The sequence below is a fragment of the Megalobrama amblycephala genome, linkage group LG1 (genome assembly GCF_018812025.1).
Source record: "Megalobrama amblycephala isolate DHTTF-2021 linkage group LG1, ASM1881202v1, whole genome shotgun sequence".
Lineage (NCBI taxonomy): Eukaryota > Metazoa > Chordata > Actinopteri > Cypriniformes > Xenocyprididae > Megalobrama > Megalobrama amblycephala.
This window is the reverse complement of record NC_063044.1, coordinates 22,771,308-22,783,335: the sequence shown is the minus strand read 5'-3', so window position 1 is coordinate 22,783,335 and position 12,028 is coordinate 22,771,308. Positions and strand designations below refer to the sequence as shown.

General features: G+C 36.2%; 1 protein-coding gene across 3 annotated transcripts; it reads left to right on the top strand.

Annotated features, from left to right (window-relative positions):
• Nucleotides 1-2,193: 2,193 nt before the first annotated feature.
• On the top strand, nucleotides 2,194-9,788 carry LOC125244455 (gastrula zinc finger protein XlCGF57.1-like). 3 transcript variants are annotated; one of them, XM_048154542.1, is made up of 3 exons: nucleotides 2,194-2,279; nucleotides 2,746-2,866; nucleotides 7,391-9,788. In XM_048154542.1, the coding sequence occupies exons 2-3, from the start codon at nucleotides 2,746-2,748 to the stop codon at nucleotides 8,644-8,646; spliced, it is 1,377 nt and encodes a 458-aa protein (XP_048010499.1). In that variant the 5' UTR covers nucleotides 2,194-2,279; the 3' UTR covers nucleotides 8,647-9,788. The 3 variants fall into 3 exon arrangements, with proteins under 3 accessions (XP_048010499.1, XP_048010497.1, XP_048010503.1); XM_048154540.1 differs by lacking the exon at nucleotides 2,194-2,279 and adding an exon at nucleotides 2,299-2,590; XM_048154546.1 differs by lacking the exon at nucleotides 2,194-2,279 and having other exon boundaries at nucleotides 2,603-2,866.
• Nucleotides 9,789-12,028: the final 2,240 nt, after the last annotated feature.

The following is a 12,028-nucleotide window of genomic DNA, read 5'->3' as shown; positions in this document are numbered from 1 at the left end:
TGCCGAGTTGTTTTTTTTTTTTTTTTTTTGCTAGGCCTAATTTAAAAAAAATATATATATTTTAATAAATCACGTACAGCACTTAAACTTTTTAAACGGTGGATGAACCGCAGTCAAGTAGTCAGACACTCGTCTTTTCGTAGTCGAGTCAGCTTGACTAAATGTTGGGTTGGCTGACTGAAAAAAAAAAAAAAAAGAAAAAAAAAAAAAAAACTCCTCTAGCACTGCATGGCAGCACCTGTGTCCGACAGGACTCACAGCAATCTAACCATTTGGGGACATTTGAATTCTATTGAGAATGTAGTAAAATGCTATGGCGAAAGTCAAACATGATCTAAAGCCAACCACTAAAAAGAAAAGAGGAAAACATGATGATGATCCTACAAGCTTTTTAAACTTTTCATGACCATCTTTCCTAGAATTTATAATATATAATCTATTAAGGCAATCGATTTAAAAAAAAAAAAAAAAAAACAGAGAGAAAAAAGTTAACATTGCCCTAAGCATGAACTGTGAAGCCATCGATGGTATAGTTTTAATTATATCCTTATTGTAACAAATGCTGTGTTAAACAATTACAAGAACTACTTTTTCATAAGGCCAAGTTAGAATCATGGATCTTCATGTGTAAAATGTGTTCTGCTAATATGACAGATATGCCCATTAGGTAAAACCTGGCTGTACTCCAAGAATTAATATGTTCAGTATAAGAACATTTTATCTTAAGATAGTTTGACTTCCCATGGCACTTTGTAAACAAGTGTTAACTATAGGCTGTTACTTTATTGCAGTTGTGTTATCAACCATCTTTGCATGTGTGGATCATTTTGCAAAAATAAAACAACAAACACATAAATAAACTTCAAGAGGGAGCAAACCCAAACTCCTCGCAACCAAGGAAGACAACCAGTCCCCCATCCCAAATGGAAGTGAACAAAATAGAGTAAATCACCCTTTGAAAGTAACTTGATGCTTCAAATAAAGATTGCATTAATTACATTGTTACACCAGTAGGTGGCGACAAATGATTGTTAAAAATGTATTTGTCATTGAATCATTCATTACAAAGATTTGTTCAAAAACGTTGATTCATCTATGAAACAAGTGACATCTTTATAATTGAGTCAGCAGTTGAAATTATTTCAGCGAATATTGTAATAGAACTGCATGTTCAGGTAGCAATGTTTTAAAAAATCTAAAACTATGGTAACATCCTCAAAAAAAAAAAAAAAAAAAGATTTCAGCCCTTTTAACCATTGTTTAGGAAAAGGGATGTGTGAATATTATTGTATTTTCTAGCTACATTATTATCCAAATTATTTTGTTTTTTAGAATGCACATCAGCTTCCTTTTGCATTAAAACTGGATTTCCCCTTAAATGTGTTTAACTGTTGATATTCAAAGTATACTAAACTGAGAGGTAGCCATCCAAAACATTTTGTTTTCTTTAAGCTGAGGACAAATGTATTTAAAATGTTTGTGACCTGTTCAATTCAGTATACACCACATATGTAAATTCCTAGACAATGTATCTTTAATCTGGCCAAAAATCAAACAGGTTATTTTCTCCAAGGATTCTGTTGAATGAACATGTTTGTGCCACACAATTCATAAATGTTGTTCATTGAACTTTCATGTGCCTGCTTGATAATTAAGAAAATATTATTTAGAGAAACCATGAAATAGGCCTGTTTAATGTTATTATTTATATAATATTTTATATTTAAATACATCTGAAAAGTCATAAGTCATCCACATCGCAGAAATAATCACTTCATAGGCAGCAACTCACACAAATGACCCTTAAAATTGAAGACTTTACTTGCTATTGATTTAATTACAAATGTGAAATATTACATTTTTAATTTGACTCAAACTTTTAGCAATAATCTTTGGTATTGAATGAATTACATTTAATTTTGATTGCTTCTTTTACTTAAACTGTTTCTTGAAAGATACTTTTTACACATTTCATACCCATCTTTAAACTAAAATAAACTTGTCCACATTTTATATAATTGGTAAAACACTGACTTTAAATGTGTTTCACTTTGGACACATGAACTCAACATTTTTTTAACATGTTTGTTTGTATCATATTTGTCACTGTTTTAATAATAATAAAAAAAGATTATCTGATAAAAAACAGTTGGATTTCTATGCACTTCTGTGATTGTAGACAGTGCAGCGTCTAAACAGGACTTTTATTTTGGATTTATGACATGACGTCACAAGACTGCGCCGCGCTCCTGCATCTGTTGTGATTCTGCTTAAGAAAGGTATGTTTTAAGTATTTAATCGATAGAAACAGTTCATTGATTTATAGTTGTGGTATTATTTTTTACAAGCGATGTGAAATGAGTTTATTTACTATTTAATGTAACATTGTGATTCTTTATCTAACTGTAATGAAGGATATTTCTGAGTAAAGCTCATCCACTGATGAAACTGAACTTTTCAACTCTGAATCAATTGAATCAAATACTTTGAGAATCGATTCATTGAATCACGACACGTGCTGCTCAAACAGTGAACATGGACGAGAACAAACATTAACTTACAAACAAACTAATCATGTTTTCATCAAAGTGTAAATATAACCTATAACTCATTAAATACCAAATATAGATCCTAAATGTCTAAATATGAAGTTTATTCATTTGCAGCGTTAGTTTTGTGGGATTTTTTTCTAGCCAGGTCATTGAAGACGATGAATATTATTATTTAATTATTCTCTTCTTAAAGATGGCGCTTATTAAAGAGGAAACTGAAGACATGAAGATTGAGTTTATTAAAGAGGAGACTGAAGACATAAAGATTGTAGAATCATTCAGAGTGAAACATGAAGATACTGAGGAACAAACAGGTTGGTTTTATTCTCAAAGCTGAACTCAGTCATTTGATCCTTATTAAAATGTCCAGCTCTACAGAAATAGACAATATACAGAAGTATAATCTTACAGAATATTACATAAGTAGACAACAAATTATTTTACAATTATTTTCTAAAACATTAAACCCAATATCTACTTCTGAATAGTGAACAAAGGAAAAGTAAGATTTTTCTGTTCATGCTCAAAAGTGCTGTACTAATATTATAACAGACTTCGGTAAAGTTGGTTTTATATTCGCACATTCGGACTTCTGATAAAATTAGACTTTCCAATAAATGTGCAATAAATTAATGTTTGCGAATTTTAAGCAGCAACATGATATTGACAACCAACGATTGTCAACTTACAGCATTTTTCACAGTCGATCAAAATAGGCAAGTATTGTCTTAATGGCATATTTACTTGTGAATGTCCACTGAATGTCCAATGTAGTGTGATTAACAAGGCTATTGAATACGGATGTCCGAATGTGCGAATATAAAACCAACTTTACCAAAGTTATTTTAACATGCCTGAACATAAACGGCAGTAATTAAACATTAAATCAAGCAATAAATAAGTCCTATTATTTTGAACAATCCCTATCCACCTTATTCCTACGCCCCATGATGCTTTGCGTGAATTATGGGTGTAACTTCCGTTAAGCTGTAAACAGTCAGTGAAAGGCTCACCCTATGAATGCAATAATACATTTTATTAACTGGGTACAATGAGATAACATTATTCTACTCACCCTTCAACCAATGAACAGTACAAGAACATTTAAAAGTGTAAAAGCATCAACAAGGTACTTTCAACAGACCATAAAAAAAAGTGCGATTCTTTCCACCGCAATAACGGGTTAAATATAACTAGTGATGTATATCTGTATTATGTAATATATGTTGCCTTATAAAAAAAAAAAGAAATTCATAAACTTCAGCATTGTGTGATACTATTTCAAAGTGATTTCCATCATTTTTACAGATAATAAATTGTATTTACTTGTGATAACAAACCTGGAAAGAGACATAAGGCTTTGAGGAGAAAAACGAGAGATTCTTTGTGCATTCCAGTGAATTATTAATGGGATATATCGTAAATTATATCGGGAGAACAGACCACAAATATGCAGTATATGTTGTCCTTTTTCATACTATTACAGTGAAATGCAAAGGGACAAAATAAAATGATCACAAGGATAGAAAGCAGTGACTGAATAGAGCTCTTACCATAGATATTCTTGTTATAACATGTTAAAATATCAAGCGTTACATTATTCTCATGATGTATGAAAATAAAACATGAAAGAAAAATTGACAACTCATTCAGTGAAACTGACGGATAAGCTTTATTTGTAGAGCAACCTTATGATTTGAAATTATTAGTTTCAGTCTTTTTAAATGGAAGTTCCCCAAACCGGAAGTGACACCCATAATTTGAAACACAGTAGGCTAGTCAGGAATAAGGTGGATATCAATAATCATTTTATGTGTGTGTGTCATATGGAGGAAAGTCAGCAGGGGAAGTGTGTGAAACATTTTGAAGTAGAACTGAGTGAACTGCTAATATTTGATGAAACCAGTGAACAATATTTACCTTGTCATTTGTGGCTCAGGTGTAGGTTGGAAATCAGTAAGAATTGGCAGATTGAGGCTAGAGGTGAATTGGTATGAAAATGACATATCGTGATTATTGTGACAAAATTATCATGGTTGTCATTTACATACACAAATGCCTAAAATTGCTATTTTTGTTGTTGTTGGCGCCGATATCCTCATGGGCAGTCCCACCTTACTTCCTGACCACTCTCTATGGTCCAGTCACAATAAAGGCAAAAATCACCAAAAATTTAATTTAAAATTGCTATTTTGGTAGTTGGTGTTGATGCTCCATGTGTGTTTTGATCCTCATTTTGCCTCTGTTGTGCTTGGCTCTGTTAATCACTGCTTGCAAATATATATATTTTTTTATTATTATCATTAAAGTAGCTTTACTTATTCTGTGACCCGGTCAGGCAATTCATGTCTCGTACAAGAGGACTTTTAGTAACAGGTGGATTTTTATACTGAGATTAGCTCATATATGATCCTCCAGGTCATGTCTACTCTCCACCACTGGATAAATTTCTTCTGCTTCACTTCAGACACATACTTGCAAACAAGAGTTGACAAAAGTACATGCTTTAGTATCACGTCAGTGCTGAAATTAAAAAAAAATCTGACACTTTGAGCGCTGTTGAGTGGATTCATAAACACCTCTGATTGGCCATTGTGTTGACGCACTCATCGGATATGCCTGTGATTGGATACAATGATCAACCCATGGGAGTGTTTGAAAGCATCCGTCTGTCAGTGGACTGATCCACAATAGATGCCTGCTTTCAAACGCTCCTGTGTGTTAGTTATTCTGCTTATTAATGGCAGGTGTTCATCACTAATGCTCAATCATCACTTAATTATCTACTTAACACTGATTCAGTGTTTCTTTTTCACACTCTGAATGTTGACTCATATAACCCCCAATCTTTTTATTAACTTTAATAAAGTTTAATCTAAGTTTCATTTAAAAATAGCAACATTTTGACCAATAAGCTGAGAAAATCAAGGTTTTTTTTAAAGACCATGTCTGGATCGGATTCATAGATTACATCCATCCACCCCCCAAATCTTGCATGTTGTACTTTTCATACCTCATCATCTCCTCACTTCAATCTATCTACTTTTACCACAACTGGGGGGAGTACTCTGGGTTCGGGCCAAAATATCCGAGCTCAGAGCCCTCCCCCCCGGACAGCATGCCAAATACGAATAACTATGTTTCATATACTTATTTCACAAGTTCACATTTACATATAAGTGAAAACATAGACTGCTGGAAAATTCTGTCAATGGCGGGAAAGCGTGGTGTCATAAATTACAGAAAATCTCATCAATGGCAGGGAAAGAGGTAACGACTTTTCCTGGATGATATACATTTTTGATAAGATGATTTTTGATAATGAATTAAAATGTGTTTTGAAACAGAAATACTCGCACTAGGAGATCTAAGCCGGGCCGAGCACTTTTAACCCCTCAAGTCTGTCTTTTAACCCCTTAAGTCTTGTACTCATGCATCAACATGTAGGAGCAAATCAGCTCAAATAAAATAATTAATTTTTAGGGAATTATAAAAAGGTCACTTAGTTTACGACCGAGCAACTGAATTGTCCAGCATTCATTTGCTCGTGCCGTAATAAGCTCTTGTAGCGGATATGAATATCCAACTATTGTGAAAACACTATTTAGTAGCATGGTAACTTTAAGATCGACAGTTTAAGTCAGTGGTTCCCAAACTGGTCCTGAAGGACCCCCAGCCCTGCACATTTTGTATATCTCCCTATTTCTAACTCACATTTCAGGTCTTGCTGTATCTACTAATGAGCACATGAGTTGAATCAGGTGTGATATATGAGGGAGACATACAAAAGGTGCAGGGCTGGGGGTCCTCCAGGACCGGTTTGGGAAGACGTTAAATTATGTTAAATGACAAACTAATCTAACACGCACACACATTCATACACATTGCAGAAAGAAAGGAAACGAGAGTTTTAAGAGCGGTAATGAAATGAGCTTTTCTAGCAAAATGTGCATTTCATAAGACCTGACCTGAATGAACCATTAATCACAGTAATTTAATGTACCAGTCCAGCTTTAGAATCTGGAGGTACTTGCTTGTTGAAAAGCCAAGTACACCTTAAAGGGAATCCCCATTCAAAGCCCACTTTGTTTCTTCCAGTCTTATTTTTTAAAATACACACTGTTTCATGCCATATTCCTAACAGGCTTATTTAATTTGCTAAAAATACACATGAAATCATCCATTGTGTTTGAGTTTAGCAGATGACTTAAGAGACCTGATTTGATCCCTTAATTTTTTAGGGCTAAATAATTACTAAAGACTTTGTTGCAATGCATAACAGAACTTAAGGGATCACTTAAGCAATTAAGAGAAATACTAGTGGAAGCCTTAAGGGTTTTTTTCTTGCAACCCTTGTTTCACTAAGGTTACCCTTAACCTTATAACTAAGGGTTTTCTTAACTTAAGGGCTTTCATGCAACCGGGCACAGGAATAGTAGTTTGCGATTAAAGCTGCAAAATCCTTCATCAATGTCAGCTCTCTTCTATCAAGCTGATGATCTTCACCAGGTTTAAAAATAAAGAGGACATACAAATGTGCAGTGGTGGGTCCCTTTGGACCAGGTTTGAAAACCTCTGGTGTATAGAGTATTGGCAGAGTTTAGCTCCATCCTTGATCAAACACATCTGCAAAATTGATCCCAAACCCAAAATTTAACCCCAATTCTTCAGGACTGCTTAAATTATGGGTAGGTGTATTAGATTAAGGATTAAACTTTACTCTGCAAGACAGTGGCCCTCCAGAACCAAAGCTGCCCATCCCTGATCCAAATGATAGGGTGTAGATCATACATGTTGTTGTTATGCATTATATTATTTTATGTCTATTTTTGCCCTAGACCTGATGGCACTGAAAGAGGCGAGTCATGAACTTAATGAAAGGGAAGAAGAGAAAGAACATTATGACAAACATCACAATTTCATGACTGGGGAAAGATCGACACAGGCTAAAATGTCTTCCTCACGAAAAAGAGCTCAAAAGAAAGGAACTAAAAGTTATTCCACCTGCCAGCAGTGTGGAAAGAGTTTTGATCAACATAGAAACCTACAAGTCCACTTGAGAGTTCACACTAGAGAGAGCCCCTTCACTTGCCAACAGTGTGGAAAAAGTTTCACACTTAAAAAAAACCTTAAAGTCCACATGAGAATTCATACTGGAGAAAAGCCTTACACCTGCCAACAATGTGGACAGAGTTTCAGTGGAAAAGGAAAACTTAATATCCACATGAGAATTCACAATCGAGAGAAGGCTTTTTACACCTGCCAACAGTGTGGAAAGAGTTTTACACATAAAGGAAATCTTAAAGACCACATGAGAATTCATACTGGAGAAAAGCCATATACCTGCCAGCAATGTGGGAAGAGTTTCAGTCAAAAAGGGAGCCTTAAATACCACATGAGAATTCACACTGGAGAAAAGCCTTACATCTGCCAACAGTGTGGACAGAGTTTCACTGTAAAAGGAAACCTTAAAGACCACATGAGAATTCACACTGGAGAAAAGCCTTACATCTGCCAACAGTGTGGACAGAGTTTCATTCAAAAAGGAAACCTTGTAGTCCACATGAGAATTCACACTGGAGAGAGCCCATTTGCCTGCCATCAATGTGGACAGAGTTTTACTGTAAAAAAAAACCTTAAAGACCACATGAGAATTCACACTGGAGAGAAACCTTTCACCTGCCTGCAATGTGGAAAGAGTTTCACAAATAAAGGAAGCCTTAAGGTCCACATGAGAACTCACTCTGGAGAAAAGCCTTTCACCTGCCAACAGTGTGGACAGAGTTTCAGTGAGAATGGAAACCTTAAAGTCCACATGAGAACTCACACTGGAGAAAAGCCTTACACCTGCACTCTGTGCGGTAAGGGCTTCACACGGGAACCAAGCCTCAGGGAACACATTTATATTCACACTGGAGAGAAGCCTTTTACATGTGGTCAGTGTGGAAAGAGTTTCAGACATAAATTGACCCTTTATTCCCACATGAATATTCACACTGGAGAGAAGCCATTCATATGTGGCCAGTGTGGAAAGAGTTTCAGATTTAAAGGTGACCTTAAGGGCCACATGAGGATTCACTCGAAAGAGAACTGATTTAAAAGTCGTCGCTGTGGAAAGAGCAGAGGTGTAAAGAGTACCTGAAAACCATTCTTGAATAAAAGTACAGATACCTGACAGCAAAAATGACAAGTTAAAAGTGACTAATTCTAATACAACTTGAGTAAAAGTCTTGGAGTATCTGATTTTAATTGTACTTAAGTATTTTGCTCATTCATGCTGAATTCAGGCTCATTCAGGCTCAAAGATGCACTAGTCCTCAACACCTGAAAGACATGCCAGTGAAAAAAACAATTGATTTGATTGATGAGAAATGTTTATTTTCAAAAATAAAATAAAAACTGAACACCTCAACACTGCAATAAATCAAGGTTAACACAACAGCCTCTCAAGTCTCAGTTAAGGTCAAGCACACAAAAAGCCACAAGTAACCTTCATAAAGGTTTTGTCAATACAGCGGATAAATTCAACTTGCACTGGATGTGTTGGTTTTAGCCTCATCACCAGTGTAGCCAAGTCTGTGGTTTTCCCACATAATTGGGCTACTTTACACAGTTGCAGTGGGTTGTTTTGCATATCCATGGGTTGAAGCAACCCTGTAACAAATTCACTTTACAGGTATGTAATCAATTTAGCTCAAATCATGGGTGAAATATATATTTAATAAATCATAAAGTGTTATGATTAATTATGATATATGTCGACCCAAGAGGGAATTATGCACATATATTGTGAATTAATTACAACGGATTATAATAAATTGCACATATGATTAGTTGTAGTTTAATAGTTGTTTTAGAAATACTGTCCTAGTTTGCTCAGCAAACCATTAGTTTTCTCACAGACTATTATAAAAAGAATGTTATTCTCTGGCCACGAGAATAACTTTCTATTATAGCATCAAAGCATAAAGCAGTGTTGCCAGATCGAAAACGTAGAAGTGACTTGGTTTTTCTGAATGAGCAGCAGAACAACCGAGCATGTGTAGTGATTTTTACTTTGTCCATCCAAGGACGCGAAGTAAAGTAGGGATTGGTACTCACGTCACCGCTTACGTTGTGATTTTAGGATCACTCGTCACTTAAGGTGTGATTATGAGTACATCAGATGACCACTTCCCCCCGTTTCCCTAGTTCAGGGCACCAGTCAAGGTCTTTTACCATTGGCAGTATGAGAACACTCCCAACAGGGGCTTTCATTCATTTAGAACTAATGTAAAGTGGTCAGCTGATTTATCTGAAAGATTGGTGAAATTGCTAACTTGTAGAGCCTTTTCTGTATTATCAGCACAAGGAAGACACAAGTGTAATAAAATAAATTGTATTAACAAAAGATAAACAAGAATAACTAACACAACTACTAAATGAGTACCATGAATGATAAAGGAATAAAGTGCATAAGATACATAGAATACAAGTGATTAAGTTGGGTGTGGCTATGGAAGAGTTACGCTATCTTATGGAAAGATAAACTGTTTCTCTGAAAATAATAAGGTGGAGAACCTTATTATGCACCAAACAAATAAACGAAAGATTATTTGTTATTAACTAACATCAGCTATATTACATCTAATGGAAATTAGGAAATTATATACTGATAATATACAACAATGCCAAGGTCTCTGGAAAGAGGTTTGGTTAAGTGATATTTACGTTCCACTTGGTCAAGTCCGATGACGGTGACGTCTTCCACTGGTTGTGCTGGGTGACAATGCAGTGGGGAGAGGAGCCAGAATCTGTTTCAACAGTCTTGAACACGAAGCTCTGTGGGATGCTGATCTCCTGGAGCACCAAAGGGTCCTAAAATCTGGAACACGCAGATGAGGCCCTGGTGTAGGTGCAGAAGGTCCTTAACAATCTGGAACACGCAGACGAAGGTACCTTGAAGTGAAGGTTTGCTCTCCCGAGCTTAACCTTGTTGCAGATGTCGTTACTGTCTCGCTGGACGGAAACTCTGAACGTAGTGTTTGTTGATGTCTCTTTCCTCGCAAGCTTAGAGGCTCAGAACGTGGTCGTCTCTGTTGCTGCCTCACAAACTGTAGGCTCAGATCACGGGATCTGTTGTTGTCTCTCTGGATGGACCAGAGGCTCAGAACTGTGTTGTATCTGTTCTGTCTTCTCCTATGGGAGACTCAGAACGATATCTGTTAATTTCTCACTCCTTACAGAGTTGGGACCCAGAACCGTGTATCTGTTGTGTCTTTTCCCTTTGACAGGCAGACTCAGAACGGTCTATCTGTTAATGTCTATCCCCTTTGACGGACAGACTCAGAACTGTATATCTGTTAATGTCTATCCCCTTTGACGGACAGACTCAGAACTGTGTATCTGTTAATGTCTATCCCCTTTGACGGACAGACTCAGAACAAGGAGTGTCTGTAGAAAGGGTACCTTTATCCCTTTCCGATGAGGAGGAGATTGCATTTTGGCGTTTCTCCATTCGAGGGCTGCTGGCATCAGAGGGAACACACACAGTGTGGCCCACCCTTCTCTCCCCTGTGGAACTCATTTGCATAAAGCACAAAGTTGAAAGTCTTTACAGTGTCTTTAAAGTTTACCAATGCATTTCTCACTTTCCAAACCACCACCAGAATACCTTTGGCAATATTCTAAACAAATAGAGACTAAACATCATGGAAAAAGATTGAACTGTCATTCAATTGTACATTAACAGCTGAATTTGTATCAGATGTTGCACTACAAATAGCTGTCACTGAGAATACTTATTTCTGTGAATAAGTATGAAATAGATGTGTAGTTTGAATCAGTTCCAAGGTTTTCAAACATAGTTTTTAATGGATTTGGATGGATCTTTGTGATCTCTCTTTTTTTATTTTTATTTTTTATTTTAATTTTTATGGCGGGTCTGTGGCCAACCTAAGGAGGTAGTGTCTAGATGGGTGAAGGGCAGAAACTGCCTGTGGACCAATGAGAAGTCCTGTGCTTTCCCAGCTTGGTACAAGAGGTCTTCTTCTTGCCCTCTAAGAGGTGTCTGGATGTTGTCCTTACATCTTTATCTGATGCCGTTGGACAGTTTGTTTGTGTTAGGCCACCAAGATCCAATCAAAATGTAGCAAACCTTTGTCCGCTGTTACGACAGAGAGGGGCCCGGCCGTAAACTGGGCCCTAGAATGTGCTGTTCACTACACATGAATATAATGTGTTTAATATATGAAACTACTAATACAGAGGTTATACATCTAAATATACACAGAGGATATACATATATACAAAAGCAAAAGTAAAGACAGGAAAATAGAGAAAACAAGTAGCAAAACTTACTAACAGTCCTTGAGAGCTAGCAAAGAATCAGTATCACTTGGTTAGGTCGTATGACTTATCGCATCTAAGATAGAGAGAAGCGGTAGGCTACTTGCGTTAGTTTGCGTGCTGAGTTTCGGTTCAGTGCGGCTGCAGTT